A 19,564-nucleotide genomic window follows, 5' to 3' on the forward strand; every position below is an offset into this window, starting at 1 on the left:
TATATAATTGAAATATCATTAATAAACACATTAAGTGACACATTTAGAAAATCATACTTCCCTGAACCAACAAAGGCTTAATTTACACATAGGTAAGTCTTTTGCACCTTAAGTAATCATTACTTCCATCCCTTATATTTGACATAGTTATCAAGTGTTTATTCAGAAACTATTTAAAAAATTACATGTGCTGGGATACATATGAGACTGTAACAACAGTAGCCCCATCTTACAGAGATCCTGTTTGTCATTATCATCATTGCTTGCTGCCCACAGGGATAAAGACATTGTACAGAGATTTGTACAGTCCATAATTTGGTCTTCTGAGGTGCCAGTACATGTGGATCTGTACAAATGCGACTGGGTTTGGTTAAACAATCGAAAATCGGCTACAATAGTAGTCAAATCATGTCATTTTGGTTCACTAATAATACTTTTGAATTTTTTCAAATAAAACCAAAAACTTGCACACAATTCTTACTGGAATGGCCCAATTAATTGCCCTTTTTTTTTTTAATACATTGGGATACAATCAGCTCATTTTTCTTAAAAAAAAAAAAAAAAAAATACAGATTCAACTGGGTGGGTTGCATTGGCTTTTAAAGATTTTCCTATTAAATTCTCCACATTTTTAATGATTGAAAATGCCTTCCTGATACCACATCAGTTTTGGAAATGCAGCTCCTAATACAGTGCGACACCTCTGCAAAATCATAGGCTAAATAGTGAAGGAAAGAGGAATGCTAAATGTGCATATAAAAATAGGTGCTACAATAAAATATTTGTATATTTCATCAATAAGTTATTTTGACTAATCAATTATGGATCATATAGCTCTGTAATTTTAATGATTTGTCCACATCTATGGTGATCCTTTTCAGGATCACAATACTTTTGTTTTTTAATTCAAATGTCCAGAATGCATACAAACACATCCTTTAAAAACAAAGAAAAGAAATGAGAAGGGAGGTGAGGGAAGGAGAGAAGGAGCGGGGGAAGAGAACAAACTTCCTATTAAAGTTGGGGTGTGCTAATTTCTCCACAAAAGCCAGTTAGACCCACCCATGGCTTAAAAGGGGAGAAAGAGAGGTGGGGCGGGGGCGGGGTGGGGCGGGAGCAAAAGAGGAAGAGTAGAATCTAGGCGCAGCCATCATCCACCATTCTTAGCACTTCCAACCACTACAAAAATGACTGCGACCTTTCACAAGTCACCCGCGCAGCAAATCGCCCTCCATAAAGCCCTTCTCCACACCTGCCCCACACGCAAGAGAAAGTGATGTGCCCAGTTTACACAAATGTTTCCCACGTGTAAATTTTAAAGGAATCTGCACACCCTTTTCGTATCTTTCACCGAAGCTGAGAAATCCCGTGCCAAGGCACTTCACCCTAAGCGTTGAAACAACACAATTAATCAAATGGGTTCACCGTGTGTGTCTGCTTGCTTGTTTTAAATGCAAAAGCTCCCAGGGAGTTTCTTTGCTTTTAGAACTGGCTAAAAGTGGTCTGTTTTTCCAGCACTTCGAGGTAGTCCGGCTCAACGTTTAGTTTTGCTTTTAACTCCAGATATTCGTTCCGGTTGGGTTCTACAAAGACAGCACTCGGGGGACTGTAGAGCACCGGTTCCCGCAGCCTGCTGTCCCCTGCCCCCGGGTGCAAATACTGATGGGGGCGTCTCAGGTCATAGTTGGGGGAGAAAGTGTAAGCAGCGGGGCTGCACGGGAATTTGGGATATTCCGGGAGGCTATTGCCGGCGGGAGTGGTGGAGCAGTGTTTGTCTGGTTCTAAAATGCCCCTGTAAAAGCGGTCGGCGTCCTGCACCGGTGACAGCAGGTCCTCCCGGGGCTCGATGGTGCTGACGCTGTAGGCGGGGCTCCGCAAGTGGTGGCTTTCCCGCCTCTCCTCCTCCCCGGGCTGCAGCTGCAGCTGCGGCGGGGGCTGTTGCTGTGGCTGCTGCGGTGGCGGCGGCGGCGGCGGCTGCTGCTGCAGGTGGTGGTTGCTGCTGTAGGTGACCTTGAGCTCGTGCAGGTCTTTGTAATCCTCTACGGAGTTGCCCTCTCGGGAGCGGTAGATCGGGTTTTTGCACATATGGCCCAGTGGGTGGGGGATGTATTCGTACACGTGGCCCGCGGGCGTCTTCACCTTGGGCAGCGCGGGACCGCGGTGGTGCACGTGCGCGTGTGGGTGGCCGCCTGCGCCGCCGCCGCCGCCATACACGCTGTACTGCATGTTGAAGGAGCTCACGTCGGAGTTGTTGGTGCTGGTGTGGTCGCTCTGGTTCTTCTTCCTGCGCTTCATGACCAGCACGAAGAGCCCGGCGGCCACGAAGACGGACATGATGAAAACCAGCAGGAGGCTGAGGATTAACACAGACAGGGGCACTGACGACGCCCCTCCGCCTGCGCCCAAGCCCGCAGGGGCCCCAGTGCTGTTCAACCGGACCGCGGGAGTCACGGCGCTGGTCCTCGCGGGGACCTGGATGGAGGAGGGTGTGGGCGTGGACACCACTACATCTGAATAGTCTGGGCACAGCAGCTCCGACTTAATGGAGCGCATGTCGGTCTCAGCGAATTTCTTGGGCGCCTTACAGATCACCTCGTCCACTAGGACGCCCACTTTGAGCTGCTCCACCCACAGCTTCATGCCCACAATGTCGCAGGTACAATCCCAAGGGTTGTCATGCAGGTCGATTTGGATGAGTGACTTCAGCTGGTCCAAAACTCCACTCACCGGCAAGGAGGTGAAGTGGTTACTCCTCAGGTTTAGCCTCAGGAGGGTCAGGCCAGAGAAGACGCCTGAGGGCATGGCCTGCAGGAGGTTGTTATTCAAGAATAGCAGCTGGAGGTTTGGGACCGGGTCAAAAGTTCCAGACTGAATCTCGCGGATGAGATTGTACTGGAGGAAGAGATACTGCAGGCTCTGCAGGCCATAGAATAACTCCGGGCTCAGCCTCTCGATCCTGTTGCCATTCAGGTAGAGGCGTCTCAGGTTGGTGAGATCCCCGAAAGCGCGGTCCTGGATCATCGAGATGCGGTTGTTCCCCAGGTGCAGGAGGTCCAGCCCGGTGGCCTCCAGGAAGTCTGTCCTGCGCACAACAGCGATGTAGTTCTCTGTCAGATACATTTTCTTGGGATTGTAGGGCTTGGGCTGCAGTTCAGCGATGCTCTCGATCTTTCGCTCCTGGCAGTTTACATTGAGGCCCAGATCAGAGATCTGCAGGTTGCAAGTGCACGCGGTGGGACACTCCAAAGGCACCGGGGATTTGGTCTGGTAGGCGATGCTGGGGCCATAGTTGCTGTAGCCCAAGTCCTTGGAGGGCTGCCGAGAGGTGGGGCGCACCCTGGGCTTGTTGGGTTGGCGGGTCCCCTTGGGGGGCTTCAGAGGGGGTTTGTAAACAGCAGAGGAAGAAGTGGCCACGGAATTCACTGAGGCCGGGGTGGTGTGTAAATACCCCGTGGTGCTCAAGGGCGTCTGCGGCCTCATCTCATAGTCAGAAATAAGTTTTCTTGGACAAAGTTCCTGCTTGGATACCTCATCCAAGTCCCTGCCGTGTAAGCGGAAGGGGGTCTCACAAACCACATCCCCCACCAGGGCTGAGTAGGAGATGCTGTCCAACCAATCCTTTAGAGAGATCAGCTCACAAGAACAATTCCAAGGGTTTTCCTCCAGCTGTAGCTCCACAACTTTATCCATGTGCTGCAACAGCCCCACGTAGGGCAGAAGTTTCAGCCGGTTCCCACGGAGGTCCAAGTGCGTTAAGGGCACAAAACGGAAAAGATTGTTGGGTAAACTGGACAAAAGATTGTCATTGAGGATAAGCACCTGCAACAAATGCAGTTTCCCAAAAGCATTGGGTTCAATGACGCTGATGTAATTATAATCGACCTGTAGGTACTCCAGGTTCTCCAAGCCAAGGAAGGTATCATCTCGCAAAAGTTCCAGTTTATTATTGTTCAGATGCAATCTCCTCAAACCCCGCAGCCCGTGGAAAGCCCCGGTCTCAATGTCCTGGATAACATTGCTACCCAGATGCAAAATTGAAGCCCCAGTGTAATTGACAAACTCATTGGGATAGAGACGGTTCAAAAGGTTTCCTGACAACAAGAGGTGGTAGATTGGGAAACGGGGAGGGCTAATTTCAGAGAGACTGATGATCCCCCGATTTTCACAGCTCACAGTTAAAATGCCATCCTTTTCCTCACAAGGACATGCATTGTCACAGATTTCCCCATAATAATCGATGGTTTCTGCACACGAAAGGACGAGAGATGTTACAGCAAATGCTAGAGTCTGCAGCATCCAGCTATGCATTTTTCTATGAAGGTCCTGTTCCAAAGTTACTGGGGGGCAGCAAGTGTGCATTTTACCTCCTGTAAGAGAGAGGAAACAAGGAAACAACAGAATATGACAAAAATTTAAGGGATCAGTCAGAAAGTCCCTCGCTTTCTTTAATCTCACTACTCTAAAACCCAAAAGGAAGAGATATAAATGACACGCCCCCACCGTGAAACATTGACATTCTCCAGATTTTATTAAAATCTATTATACATTTTGATTTAAAGGTTGATTTCATTTTTTTTTAAAAGAGCACAGCACAAATATGCTGCTTTTTACAAGATAAGAGCAGATTAGATAAAGTCCCTTTTAAGTGTTCTCTACTCCCCCCCTTTTCAAAACCAATCCATAAATATACATAAAATGGCTGTCAGTTCAGTTTCAGGGTTCTAATTTAAGAAAAAAGAAGCACCATTTTATAAGGTTTTCACCTCACCTATACCCATCCCCCACTTTCTTTCTTTCAGAACCTCTTCAGTTAACAGTTCACCATGAAGGTCTCTCATTTCACAGAAAGGCAAGGAGCAAAGATACTTGGAGTATTTTAAACCATCTCTAGAAATGCCACGGTGGGAACCTAAAGACTACTTTTCAGAGGCAAAAAGGGTGTAAAATAATGCATCAAAGGAGCCAGAAGAAGCTCTTAAATCACCAATTGTCTTCCGGAGCTTTGAGTGAGCAGAAAAAGAAGAGCGCATTTGCTTTGATGGTGGACTTCACTACCACGCTATTAAGCACATCAGCGTCCTAATTGCATGCACAGTGTCACTTAGCAGCGCTTCCCTGAGAGCGCCCTGCGACCACTTCTCATTGATCATGTCAGCGACGCTACCAAACCTCATCTTTAAGCCACTGAAATAGTTCTGCACGATGGATTACAAAGAACTCAGCGAAGGCATCCGCAATCTCGGAATGCCTCCCGATGCCTAGAGTTTAAAAAGGACGTTCCTACTGCTTACCGGGAATCAGCTAAAAGTAAACCAAGGATCAGCGCCAAAGCCTCCCTTACCTTGGACTCCGCGTCTATTTGCCACGGTACTAGCAAGGTTTGCACGGAACTACCACCTCGACAGCATCCCCATCTTTGGACTTGCTTATTACATTTAATTGTTAACGCTCCCCTTCCTCCTTTTTCTGAACTCAGGGAAAGGACGCCTGGGCTGATTAAGAAGCAAAATAGAAAGGTGGGAGGGAGAACTGTAAGTGACTTAGGTCAGTTCTTTAATATCCGAATTTCATCTCCCCCAGGAATCAGTATGACCCCTTCCCCCCTTTTTTTCCTTGCTTGCTTTTTGTCCCCTTGAAGGCTTCCTTCCACTTCCTACTTCTGATCAACAGCAACACTCTTAAAGGAAGGACATAAATGGAATGAGAGTGTGAGTGTGTGTGTGTGTGTGTGTGCGCGCGCGCGCGCTGCGCTGCGCTGGTTAACGGGGTGGGGGACATTTGATAGAAATGCTGGGCTCTAGGAACCTATACCTTTTCTCTGGTCAACCTTGCCTTTGCCTCACTACCGGAGTCTAATTATCAAATTGCCACCCCAAACTAAAGCCAAGATGTTTCCGAGACAACAGTTCAAGCCTGGAGACCTTGCTCCTGATCCCCAAGTCGACTCCAGCCCGCGTTATTAAGCGCCCCTGCATTCACACGCACATGTGCCAGTGTGCCTGCAAATCATTCACGTGTGGCCACCCAGACGTGTCGAGACGAATCGGAACCACAGTGCATAAACCTCGCAAGTATCCCCGACCTCCCAACTCAACGGTAAACGTCTCCCAGCTTAAAAGCGGCAAAAACGTCCCCAGTGAAAGCAAAACGTTTACCTTGAAATTTCAGTTCTCCGCTGGATCAAATCCGCACATCCATTCAGCAAGGTTGGGTCCCCTCCCCCTCCCTCCCTGTGCTTCCCCGCCCCCCTTCACCTCCCACCCCATCTGAAAGCCCATTGCAAATTCTGTTCAGCCAGTATTAAACTCCAGCGTTTACAACTTTAATTCAGTTTTAGTTAGCAAGGGTCGAAGAGCTTCCTCTCAACCCATTCCCTTTCCTCTCCTCCTTGCTAGCAAAGTAGACCAAAAATTGGAGAAAATAAAGTTGAATGAGCCTAGAAAGGCTGACATTCTGACGGGGAAACGCACCTCCGATGCAAATTCGCGGATGCGCTGAACATTCTCAGATTCTCGGATTTTTTTTTTTTTTTTTTTTTTTTTGAGGGCGGGGGCGGGGGAACTATTTGTTTTCTCTCAAAGAATTTAGATACTGGATCACCGCCCCGTACATCCCTGCATTAAGCAGCACGGAGCGGCTCGGATTAGAGCCCAACACCCAGGCCGACCGGAGGCTCTGGACACAGCTGCTCAAGCGGCCGCCCAGGCAGAAGCACCCGGAGTTCCAGGACGCGAGACTCCCCCTCCCCCACCCCGCCCCAAAGAGAAGGAAGGGAAAACGGAGGAAGGGGAGGGAGGAGAGGGAAAGAAAGCCACCCCGCTGCACACACACACACACACACACACACACACACACACACACGAGAACCTCTTTTGCAAAGTAAATGGTAGACTTACCCCGTCTCACATCTCCAAGGCCCACTCATCCTAGCCACCTTTTAAAAACACACACACATACAAAAAACCCTCTTTGGGGTATGCACTGGGTTTTCCAAGCCCAGGCAGGGCGGGGAGGCTGCGAGCAGCCCGGTCCCAGGGGCTGGAGGAAAGAGGCGCCCGGACGCCGCCAGCCCGGGGCCGCCGCCGCGGTGGCGACGGCGGGTTCCGGGACTCCCCAAACGGCTCTCCCCGGCGCTCTCCGCGGTAGTCGGAGTGGGCAGCAGGGTTGAGAGGGGGAGAGCGGGGGGCGATCTGGAGCGGCGGGATGGGAAAGCGGCGGGAGGGGGCGGCGGAGGACAGGCAGGAGAGGCGCCTCGCGGTAGGGGCCGGGAGACGGAGCCGGGCGGGGCAGGGAGGGGGAGCTGCTGGGAGGGAGAAACGGAGCAGGAGGAGGGGGACGCGGAGAAGACTGCCTGGCCCCGCCGGCCCCGCCAACGTGACGGTCAGCCCCGCCGAGCGCTCGCACCCGCTCACACTCAGGCTCACTCGCACACTTGCTCCCATCCTCGCTCCCGCGCGATCGCGGGGTCCCCGGCAGCATTAGCTGCTCCCTTCCCCCAGGGGGGTACTCACAGTTCCCATCTGCGTGGGGGGCAACTTTCTCCGACCCAGCTGTGGCTGCCGCCCCCTCCAGCCTCCGGCTCCTCGCACCCTCGGGCCTCGGTTCGCGCCGGCCGGCCCTCCCCTCCCCCCTCGGCTCTCCTCCGCGCCGTCTTCACCACATTCCCCCCTGGTCAGTGCCGCACGCCCGGGGACGAGCCAGAGGGAGCGGGTCGCGGGGGTGTGCATGCATCTCCCGCCTTCTTCTTGCAGCGCACACTGTACATGGTAGTGAGGGGGCGAGCGAAGGTGGCACCGGCCCCTCGGCTGCTCCGGCGGCGGCGGCTTCAGCTCCTGCGCTGTCCTCCGCCCCCCGCGCAGCGGCGACCACCGCGGGATCCCGCCGCGGCTGTCCCCGCGCGGAGCCCGCCGCCGCCGCGGCCCCTAATTAGTATTTGAGAGGCTCCCGCATCCTTTTGGCAGTTTCATCCCTCACGGTGTTTGCAGGGTTTTTTTTTTTTTCCTGTATCCCTTCCCCAGATGCGGCGCACGATCGTCATTATTTGGAACTCTCTATCACCGACATCCTTTGGGGTTTCTGCGGGGGGACGTGGGGGGGCAGGAGCAGCGTCGTTCTATGCCTGTGGCGTGTCCTGGCAGCCCGGTGGCTCTAAAAAAAAAACTCCGAGAAAGTCGCGTCTTCCTCCCAGGTGCCGAGGAGGTGGCAACGTGGTAAGCAACGCCGGGTCTCCGAGACCGCCGCTCGGGAGCGGGTGCAGGGCCCAGTCCAGTGCACTTGTTTATTGTCGTGCCGCTGGTGCGAGCCAAGCTGCAGCAGACATGATGGGCCCGGGGCGAAGCGGGCGCTCGCTGGCCGATAGGTGGCAGCCGAGGGCGAAGGCGTCCCTGGGCTAGGGCGGCGCAACCGGAGCCCCCTTGGATGTCACAAGCGAAGGAGACAGAGGAGTCTTGGACCATGTGCGTAATACGAGCGTGGGACTGTGCAATTCTCGGATTGGGAAAGGGAGGAGTGGAAATAACCCCGAATGTGCCAGGCTTGCTGGTGGACAGAGACAGATGATTTCAGCCCTGTGCTGATCGCCTGCCTTCCTCTGCCATTTAGAATGCTGCTGTCTCATGTACATACTGTAAAGGATCCCGGAAAAGGGAGTGGTTCCTCTTAGCTGCAAAAAAGGGCGCTACTTTTCTTTTCTCTTTTTTAATAGAATTAAGTGTTATAGGTGTGCCTAGCCAACACAAGGGAATGTGAACGACTTTCAGAGGGAATGTTTGTGAATACATTTGGTGTGTACTAAAAAGCTGGAAAACCCCTAAGTAAATGCAATATCGATAGAAAGCGAGTTTCTTGAAGAGTCACCTGCTAAACTCCACTAGAGTCATCTTTACAGTAAGTACTCTTGGCTCTTACCGTGAAACCAGACACCTCCATCCCCAAAAGGGGGGTCTTTACATTCATAAGACATGTTTCAATGTTTGTAATATTAGACCTGCCGTTCATCCCAGGTATAAAAGAAAAGTTGATCATCATAAGTGGCCCAGTGCAGGCTGAGTGCACATGTGCCTGTTCTTTTGATAACTGTGTAGTTTCTCCATGTAAATATATTTTATCCACTTCATTTTGGAATTTTGTCTTAATTATAATTGGTCTTTTTTTGTGTGTATTGTTTTATTCTTAGTAATAGTTGGGATAATATTGTGGTTATAATATTCTGATTGATCACTTTTAATATTAATATAGATTCTGAAAATATGTCTACGTTCTAAGATGTATTTATAGCTCAGGTGATGAACATTGCAGTCTCCTGAGGTTTTGTAATCTTTTTTGGCCTTTCCCCTGCATATATTGTACATATATATATATATATATACACACACACACATATTTTACTTCATCTCATAAATACTTTGTTTGGAAACAATTTTGTTCAAATGTGGGTTATGTTCAAGGGAGTGGAAGGAAGGAAGTAATATGTAATATGTAATTTCAGATAATGAAAACAAAATCTTGTAATAGAACTTTTCATTAAATTTAGAACCATTTGATCTAGGAATGACAGCCACTAGCTATAGATACATTACATAAACAAATATAACGTACACTTTATCTGCAAAAAGGCTGATTTCTGTATTTTTTAATTAGTCATGAACTTTTAACATTATATAAATATTTTAGAAAATTTATTTTTAAGTGTAAACTTACTTTTATATTGTCAAAATGAAAACATAATATTTAAATTTAAAATTATATAGGAATTACAGCCAGAAACCTTTGGGATATAAATATTGAGTCCTTTCAGAAACATAATTTTCAATATTGATTAACTTTGTAGAAGTTCTGAAAGGTCCTAAATTGTCTGAATAGATTATTGAATTTTTCAAAATAGCTGAAAGAAAGCTGTTATATTTTATTATTTTATCACTGTTTTAAATCTTTATAATTGGATTAATATCAAAGTTTAATTCTTGGCTTTGTATTATTTTTATTTTAAATACTTATTGTCCTAATTAAAGTAAATGTTATTCAACTATGAGGTATTAAATATGTTTTGAATTAGTTTAGGTTATGGTTTTGTTAGGAACACTTATGCTAATAATGTAGTTTGCCTCTTGTGGTTCAAATATATAAATGATGAAAACTTTCTACCATGAACTCAACATTAAGGATGGCCCTGGAAGCCACCATTACCTTTTGCCACTAGGTGTCTCTATAAGATACTTTGCAAGAGAATGAATTTTTAGAAAATACTGTGACATGAAGAGATCAGAACAGAAGAACACAAGAGGGAAAACATCATAGATACAAGGGAAAGCCTCAGTTATTGATCTATTTCTTTATTTCCATTGAATGTTGACTATTGCCTCGAAAATATATGAATGAATTACATAAGACTGATCAAATTTGAGCCAAAATTTTTACCTACATGAACAAACGTATCTGTGTTTTAGTCTGTACTAAACAACATATAGTCATATGTGTATACATGCTTTCAGACAGCACTTAGATGCATGCACTGCACTTAATTACACAGACACATTTGGCCGTTGTAAAATTAAACGATTGATCAAATATATCTCTCCAGAATTGTTTATTAATATTAAAAATTATTTGATGGAGTTGGATGTGAAAATCACATTTGTCCAAATGTTTGCAAATATATTTTTGCATATTAGAATTATCTGTTGGGAGAGTTTCATCATAAATACATATACATATCATGTAGGGAAATATATCTGGCAAATATATTTGGCACTTATAATGGAAATATAATTGTCAATATCAATTATGACCATAATTTGAAACCTGCAAATTTAAATTTAAACCATAAGTAGCATACTTGCCACTTCAAATTGGCCATATATTTTTGTAAATTTATATTTATTATTATCCCAAATTATTATTTTAGTCCAACATGAACACAAGAGGAAGTATTGTATTAAATACTTTTCTTAAGATAACCTTTCACATTTGTGTATCACTGTGTGCTGTCTTTAGAATATTAAAATGCTTAGTCAAGAATTATGGTGCTTTAAGAAACAACCTAATGAGGATTATAAACAAGGAAATTCATTAATAATCATTGGATGACTTCATAAGTATTGATCAACATCTAAAGCCAGTAGAGCTTGCATTTTTTTTTTTTTGTTGTTGTTGTTGTTAGGCTAACTGGTGAGTTAAGATTATGGAATTCTAATGCTAAGTTTAGATTCCTCCATAGTAATGGCTAAGAAGTCTGTTCAACTCGATTGAATAAATAACACATTTTTCAGGTTTAAATTAAAGGACATATGTTTTTAAGGTTTTTGAAATTGAAATTAGATATATATATCACATTTATATATATAATTATATGTAATATATGTTATGTATATATCACATATCTTAAAGGAGAAAATAAAAGTTTCTCCTGGAGGAAAACAATCAGTGATCATTTATGACTGTGTCTCTATTCAATTGCTAAACTAAATAACTATACGACATTTGTCTTTGACATTTTGTCTAATATTTTTAAAATTAAAAATAAACGTCATGCAGTTGTATTTATCAAATTAAAAATGGCCAGCAAAACTAATTTTGCTGAAATAATTTATTCACTTACAGACTTAATTACTCATAGCCTTAGAAATAGAGTCTGAGAGGCATTACAAAAGAATATACATAAAACAGGTAATTTTCTTCCTTGCCTCATGCAGTTCCTTGCACATATATTCTGATATTTTATTATATAATCACATAAGAAAATATCCTCTTTGGAGAACCAATTGGAAACATCTACAAAAAAATATCTTTGGAACACTACTTTTTCAGAAAGTAGCCTTCAGGTGTGCCAAAGTAAGATGTATAAAAGACTATGACAGAAGACATTCTTTGTAACAGATCTTGCATTTGAAAATGACTCAGAACAAGTTCAATGTCTGACTCAGTGAAAAGTGGCACACATCCATCTATACTTACAATACTCTTCTACTTTAAACCACAATTTGTATAGGAATACCGTTTTGCCATTATTAGGAGTATATGTAACATTACCTATAATATCTGAGAGACAGACTTTTTTTCTGGAAAGAAATTAATACACACAAATCCAGTAATAGTGGTTACTTATTAGAAGAAGATTGGCCTCTTAAATAGAATGGGAATTTATTTTTCATCATGTACTCTTTTTTCTTTTTCTTTTTTTTACTATTTTTTTTTTTTTTACTATTTTTGCTTTTGCTACATTTTGTTCAATATTATGTGCACATTTCCAATAAAAATTAATAAAAATGTGCACTTGGAAAATAAGTATATTTGGAAGGGTCATGTAAGGGCATAGGAAGGTTGAAGATGATTTCCTTAAATTCATCTCTTTCCCATGTTCTGAGGTGGTTTTATTGCTTATGAAACACTATAATCACTGGAGACACTGAATATGTTTCTAAATATGTGTCAATTAATTAGTTAAAATAATTTCTTATTATTTGCATGTGACATTCAAGCCTAAGTACCAATATCAGCTAATAGAATGATAATTAATAGAAGCCAGCTTTGTTGTCTTCACTATTCAGAGCCATGTTGTGTACTGGAAACATAGTTTTTTTGATACTCTGGTGAGTGAAGAGGAAGATCAAAATGGCTCTGTAGAGAAGATAAGTGATTGCACTTGAAATTGTCAGTAGCCATTCTTTACTGTAATCTACAGGAAGACAAGTGAGTGTGTAGTTGTGACATATTTTAAATACACAAACTATCATCAGACCCTGTTAGAACAAAGGCTACTGCCATCTTGCTTATACTAGCATTGAAATATACACATTCCACCGGCAATGAAGTAGTTTCAAATGGGTCAGATTAGCTTTCCTTTGTAACTCTCTATAGTGCTATGATTTGTCTCTTGGGACCCATTGGTCCTTGGTTCTTACACTTCTCTAGTCATTTTTAGAAAATGAGACTAAACTCGCATTATGTTATGCCTATATTTTCTGTGTTATTTGTTTTTTTTTTAGAGAAAAACAATTATCCTAAAACAGTTAAATTACAACAATTTCAGAAGAACCATTACTAATGTGAGAATATCTAAATTGATTGTACTACATTCAATTTTGCCTACTGGAATCCTTCATTCTACTAAGACTATCATAATCTCTATATCCCCTCAAAATGAATCAGCCTTTTTCCCAACTCCAACACCTTGGTTTCTACTGCTCTTTTGTCTAGCAGACTTTTCATTTTTCTTTTACCTACTGTTTTAGAGAATTCACTGTACATCCTTTCTCTATCTGAAAAAATATTTCTTATTCTTTCTAACAATGAAGACCTGCTCATCTAAACATTCCCTTGCCTTATTGAGCACTTGATCTAGCGCAATGTTCTATTTCTTGCTTAATGTGTTTTTTCTTCCAGACTACATTATCGTTCCTTATTTTGAAAACAGTGTATGGTATCCCTTCAATAACAAGAAAAATTAGCTACATAAATCTCTTTGTATACACAAAAATGCTTGTTCATTTATTAATTTATTCATTCAACGAATATTTATTTAGCACCTGTCATGTGCTAGACCCTATCTCTTGTATTTGAGATGCAAATAGTTGACTCATGTTAAAATGCTTACAGATGTTTGACTTTTTGTAAATTATCTACATTATCTATCAAAAATCTCTATCAAAATTAATGAATTAATATATGTAATAAAATCCTATTGCATAAATTATATTCTTGAATAATATTCATTGTGGCATATATGTACCAAGCCTCTACAAGAGACTGTTCAATAGAATTTTTCGCAATAATGGAAATTAACTATATCTGTGCCATTCAGTATGATAGCCATTGGCCACAAAAGGCTATTGAGCAAGTGAAATATAAATGATACCTTTCTGTGTGAGGTAGCTTAAAAAAATGAAATGTGGATGATATGACAGAGGAACTACAATTTTAACCCATGGCTAGTGGTTACCATTTTGGACAGTGAAGGTCTAGAATATAAATTCCTAGAGGATTGAAACTGTATTTCTTGTGCAATTTCTGGGATACCTTTGAAATTCAATCAATATGAACAGCTGCACTCGTAAGTAATGATGGTGATTATGACACCCTCAATAAATAAGGACAATTATGATTCACATTTGGCAAGAGGCCTGATTTGCATTCTGTTTAGGCTCTCTATTCAATTCTTTCAAATTGCTTTCAATTGAAGGCTTCTACTATTCTTTAAAAGATTTCAAGGCACCTTACAAGCATTTTAAAATTCCTCATTAGACCCTTATTATACCTCTATAAAGAAAGAAAGGTAGATTATTTTAAATCAATAGAATTTTATTAGAAGATAAGTGCCTTTTTATGCATGGTGAAGTACTCTCTAAAGTACTTTTCTTCAGATCACACAGTGGGATGTTAGTGGAACTAGAAAAGAAAGTTCTAAATTGGTATTTTGCTTCAGGAATTATCTAGGATAGGTTTTGTGTGAAAAAAAAAGACTGTCATTAAAAATACTACACTTGAATGTTTGCATTCCATCTATCTTAATACAAAAACATAATTTTAAAGTTTAGCAGTGTTTTGTACAGTTGGAGTGGGCAGAGTTTGAACAACGAATTATAATTAACTAATTTATAGAATGCTAATATGGTCTCTAATTTTCATGTAAAGCTCAATAAACCTAGTTTTAATAAAGTGACATTTATAAATCTGATACAAAGATGTAATGACTTGTAACAAATCCCACTCCCAAGTTACAATTTTTTAAGGTTAGATTTAGTTTTTCATCAATCTATCTAAAATATTAGTGGTCTTTATTTCTAACAATATGCTTCTTCCATAGACAAAACCAATATAACTTCAAAGGAATCACACATTTCTTAAAGGCTTAAGTCCAAAGTAAGTGGGAAGCTACCAGGTCTAGCCACCAGTAAAGTGTTTTTCAAAGACCTTGAATTCATTCTTGACTTTAGCTTTGTATCATTTGTGCATCTGCATTAATGGAAACATTTCCTCTGTGTAGATGACAAATTTACTGTGCTGTGTCTTCAATTAACTATATGATTACCACACCTGTTAATCTAATAAATGTTAAAATGTAAACTCTTTGGAAAAAATCGAACTACTAATCTGGTCCAGTCATGGTGACTCATTCTTCTAATCACAGCACTTTGGGAGGTCGAGTTGGGAGGATTTCTTGAGGCAAGGAGTTAAAACTCAACCTGGGCAACATAGCAAGACCCCATCTGTATAAAAATAAAAATAAAGAAAAATAGCTGAGTGTGGTGGTGTGCACATGTAGTTTTAGCTCTTCAGGAGTCTGAGGTAGGAGGATACCTCGAGTCCAAGAGTTTAAAGTTGCAGTGAGCTATGATCTAGCCTGGGAGAGAGAGTGAGAGCTTGTCTTTCAAAAAGAGTTTAAAAAATAATAATTATTATTATTAATCTTAACTTACAGATTTTAAGTTATTCATTATATCCTACTAGTTAACTTTATTTAAACAAATATTGGTAATTGGATGGTAAGTTCATGAAAAGTTGCCTCCGAAAAACACATTGTGCCAGCTCAATTTTTGTTTAATGTTACATGATGCATTTTTATTATGTGATTAAAAATATCCATCAATCTAATGAAGATTTTTATAGTGGCACTAAATTTATAGTTATTCTCATATAGCATACTATGATGTATGCTGCAATTTTAATTGATTATAATTCCTAATGAACAAATAATCAATTTTTATTTAAATCATCAGTATGAGATGCATGACTCATTCTAAAATCAATCAATGTCCTCAGTTGCTATATTATATGAGTAGTGACTGCTATGCAGACAGACTTTAATCAATTACATTACCACTTATTCAGGATATCTAAGTATTTTTATACTTAAAAATATTTCACTATAGCATAGACATGGTAGCATTACTAGTAATCTATTACATAGAGAAAGATAGGCCTAAATTGATTTGTCCCTCATCATAGGAATCCATTTGACTGGACTCTTTGGTATGTAAAGTGATGATTTTTTTTTTTTCTGAGGTGTCTTGCTCTGTCACCCAGGATAGAGTGCAGTGGCGTGATCTCGGCTCACTGCAACCTGCGCCTCCTGGGTTCAAGCAATTCTCCTGCCTCAGTAGGAGGCTACTCCTACTTCTCCTGAGTAGCTGAGATTAAAGGCATGTGCTACCATGGCTGGCTAATTTTTGTAGTTTCAGTAGAGACAGGGTTCTCTATGTTGGCCAGGCTGGTCTCAAACTCCTGACCTCATGATCCACCCACCTTGGCCATCCAAAGTGCTGAGATTACAGGCATGAGCCACAATGCCTAGTGTAATGTGATTTTTTTCAGCTACAATTAACATAAGCATTCAAAGGCAAGGCACACTTTATTCATATTTCAAAGTAAAAGGTAAATAAAATGTACACATATATACATGTAATCATTTACTATTACCAGACATGCAGATTGTCTCATTTTTTAATTTATTATAATAATTTCATGAAGTCTTATTATTACAGATGAAATGTTGAGTTTCAAGGTAGTTGGTGATATTCTGTATTTCATACAGACAGTAGATAGCAGATCCAGATTATGCTATGAATTACACAAACTCTTAGTGTCTCTTTGCCTTAACTATGTTAGCTCAAATTAATACCTTTGAACTTTGTTCTCAATTTAAAGAAAAAAAGATACATTGATTTCCAGTAATTAGTCTTCATAAGGATACTTTCTATCATTTCTATCATGTCAGATATTTTTTGAGAAATTGAATAGTCAAAATACATTTCAAAATATTAATATATACCATTGTTCTTTTAATTATAATAATAATAAAATAGATCTTAAACTGATCATGAAATATATTTATAAATAAGCTGATTCTATATGGATCTAATTTAGGAATATCAAGGATATTATTAACTACCAGAAATTATGTTAGAGTATTTCAAATATATAGGGTTAATAAAACAACACATCTTGTATAAATACAGTATACTTTTTCCATAAGTGGAAAATGTCTCTACTATGACATATTTTTCTTGACTTTGAGTTTTTGACTAATTATTAATAATTTTATATTTAATAACAAATGCTAAAGCAAGCATTATAGCTCACCTAAAATATCAATGATAAAATGCAAAAATGGTTTATATGAAGGGGAATCCCTTTCATGCTTAAGTTTAGGGACATAACCCCATAGTCCTTTCTGACATAAATATGTTATATAAATAATTTTAAATTGAAAATTTTGTGACACATAATTTCTACTTTTCTCAAAAGTATACATATGGTAAAATAATCTCATAACTATGCTTCCCAATAATTAAAAAATAACTTATGGTAATGTTAATCACAAATGATGAGTAGACCCTATATATAGCTAAATTTTACTTTCTATTTTTAAACATCTGACAATCTTATTAAGCAATGATGTCATGTAGTCCAATTTTGCTATGAATATAAGGTGTGAATCTCCATAAAACAAAAAAAATTGAGTGTTGGTACATGTCAGTATTTTCTCAATATAAGTATAATCATATATGAAAAGATTTGACATAATTATGAATCTCCAAATACTGAAAGTTTATAAATATTAGGTTCATCACTGACTATTACTACATCTATTTATATCCATATAGAAATAAATACATGTGTAGTAAAAGAAAATACAGGTATCTCTCCATCACTGATTATCACTACATCTCTTTGTATCCATGCAGAAATAAATACATGTGTAGTAAGAGAAAATACAAGTTTCTCTCCACCTTAGCAATTCATGACGTTTCTGATCACCTTCTCCTAATATGCACTCAGAGAGCTGCAGGGGCACTTGAGAATGCTTCTTGGAGTTCTTCCAGAAACTCTGAGTCAAAGAGCAATGTCTGCATTCACAAAGAAGCATTCACAGCTGTCAGAAGTTAAATGTCCATGAGACTCCTCGTACAGCTGCAGTCCTTCCAGTACACTGCCAATGTCTGTGGAAACTAGAATTTGATAACTATTTTTTTCCATGGGAAAAATATCACAGAAGAGTGATTAATCTTGGCCTGACTGATTATAAATAATTATGCATTCACAGCACATGAAGCATCATTGTCCTTAAAACATTACTTTGCCTGCAGTGTTTTTGCAGCTCAATTTCCACTGCCAGAGAAAGTATTCTTGCTGCAATAAACTGTCAATGAACTTCTTGTAGGCAAACACCTGCAGACACCTGCTGGCAACTGGTACATAATTTTTAGGATTTTAGGAACTGCAGCATAAACCAAACGCACAAGCAAGTCCTGGGTGGGAGTGAGTGTGTGCAGGCATGTGTGACTAGCGGAATGCACGCATGAACAGGTATTCTGTGTTTCCATTTATACTTGATAAAATGAATAGACCAAATTTTCTTCTCAATTGTGTAATACAGCTGAGCAGACAAATACAAAAGGCAAGCACCATTTGCAAATAAAGTTTTCAATTTGGGATAATCTATTCCAATTTATTATTAGGTGTTTTCAAGACCAATGATTGCTATGTTGAAAATATTTAGCCATACGCTCTATATGTCCATAGAGATAACAAGTCATCCAGATTTTGTATTCCTTTTTGAAAAAAAAAAAACCTTAATATACTTTAAAAAATATTTCTGAAAAATTCTAAATGAGATTTGAAATCTGTGTTTCTGTAATAAAATTAGGTGAGGTCCAAATGGAGGTAAGTAAATTAGCTCATGTTAGATATCTATTCAACTTTGTGGTTGAATAAAGGAGCCCATTTGAAAATGTACTGGTTTTAATTGTCATATCACATAGCAGATCAATAGTCTCTGAATATAAAAATCTGTTTCTTAACACTTGATAAATTATTGAAGATTAACTTAAAGGATTTTTAAATCACTTCCCAAAGTAAAAATCATTACAAGCTTTTTCAAATGTAAATTTTTTACTATGTTCTGGCCTTGTTGGTATGAGAAATGATGAAGAAAAATGGAAACCTAGTTGCTTTGAATTTTAGAATTGGCAGGGCCCTTAGAGATCATGGCATGCTACCCTCTAAAGGAAATAGACAGTGTAAATTGTTTAACCAAAGTGCCACTGCTATAGTTACTGGTGCATTGGATAGATCTCCCAGTTTTCTGCCTCCTTGGTCAGTGTACCTTGCACTGAAGGAAAGTATGTAGCTAAGTTAACTTGATAACTTATTTTGAAAAGCACAATAATAAAAATAAAACACTACCTCAGGTCCCACGCTATGTTTTGGCAACATTCCATGTTATTTGCATAAGACTTTCTGATACTGAATGGATTATCATAATAAATTCAGCTTGGATTATTGAAGAATTTTCTTATACAAAGTGAGCAATAGGTAAGCTGTTAAGTTTTAGTCTTGCCATGTGTGTTCACTGAGGGGAAAAAAGTCAAGTACATATGTTGATCAGCTTTATGGAGATGCAGTTTCTCAGAGATGAAACTGCCTTACACCTTTGTTTACACACGCATTACTTCATGCATGTTAGATTATGCTTAGGCTATGCTTATTTTTATTAGTGTACTCACCTGTACATATCTGATGTCAACTAATGTGTGTAAGGACACCTCATTTTGAATTATTTTGGTGA

At 40.5% G+C, this 19,564-nt stretch overlaps 1 protein-coding gene and 1 long non-coding RNA gene across 4 annotated transcripts in view; one reads left to right on the forward strand and one right to left on the reverse strand.

The window, feature by feature from the left end:
- Positions 1 to 132: 132 nt before the first annotated feature.
- SLITRK5 (SLIT and NTRK like family member 5) lies at positions 133 to 7,590 on the reverse strand. 3 transcript variants are annotated; one of them, XM_012445367.2, is made up of 2 exons: positions 7,512 to 7,590; positions 133 to 4,367 (listed from the first exon to the last, which is right to left on the reverse strand). In XM_012445367.2, the coding sequence occupies exon 2, from the start codon at positions 4,357 to 4,359 to the stop codon at positions 1,483 to 1,485; it is 2,877 nt and encodes a 958-aa protein (XP_012300790.1). In that variant the 5' UTR covers positions 4,360 to 4,367; positions 7,512 to 7,590; the 3' UTR covers positions 133 to 1,482. The 3 variants fall into 3 exon arrangements, with proteins under 3 accessions (XP_012300790.1, XP_012300791.1, XP_012300792.1); XM_012445368.2 differs by lacking the exon at positions 7,512 to 7,590 and adding an exon at positions 6,897 to 6,960; XM_012445369.2 differs by lacking the exon at positions 7,512 to 7,590 and adding an exon at positions 6,156 to 6,212.
- Positions 7,591 to 8,352: 762 nt separating this feature from the next.
- The window catches only part of LOC110569313 (uncharacterized), a 109,648-nt gene continuing 98,436 nt past the window's right edge, over positions 8,353 to 19,564 (forward strand). The window contains exon 1 of the long non-coding RNA XR_002479432.2: positions 8,353 to 8,886. This is a non-coding gene — a long non-coding RNA (uncharacterized LOC110569313). The remainder of the gene's footprint in view (positions 8,887 to 19,564) is intronic.

Source organism: Aotus nancymaae, unplaced genomic scaffold, assembly GCF_030222135.1.
Source record: "Aotus nancymaae isolate 86718 unplaced genomic scaffold, 86718_ANA_hifiasm-v0.15.2.pri h1tg000048l, whole genome shotgun sequence".
Taxonomy (NCBI): Eukaryota; Metazoa; Chordata; class Mammalia; order Primates; family Aotidae; genus Aotus; species Aotus nancymaae.

Coding starts and splice junctions, on each gene's coding strand:
- SLITRK5 (XM_012445367.2), bottom strand. CDS start 4,359: ATGCACACTTGCTGCCCCCCAGTAACTTTGGAACAGGACCTTCATAGA.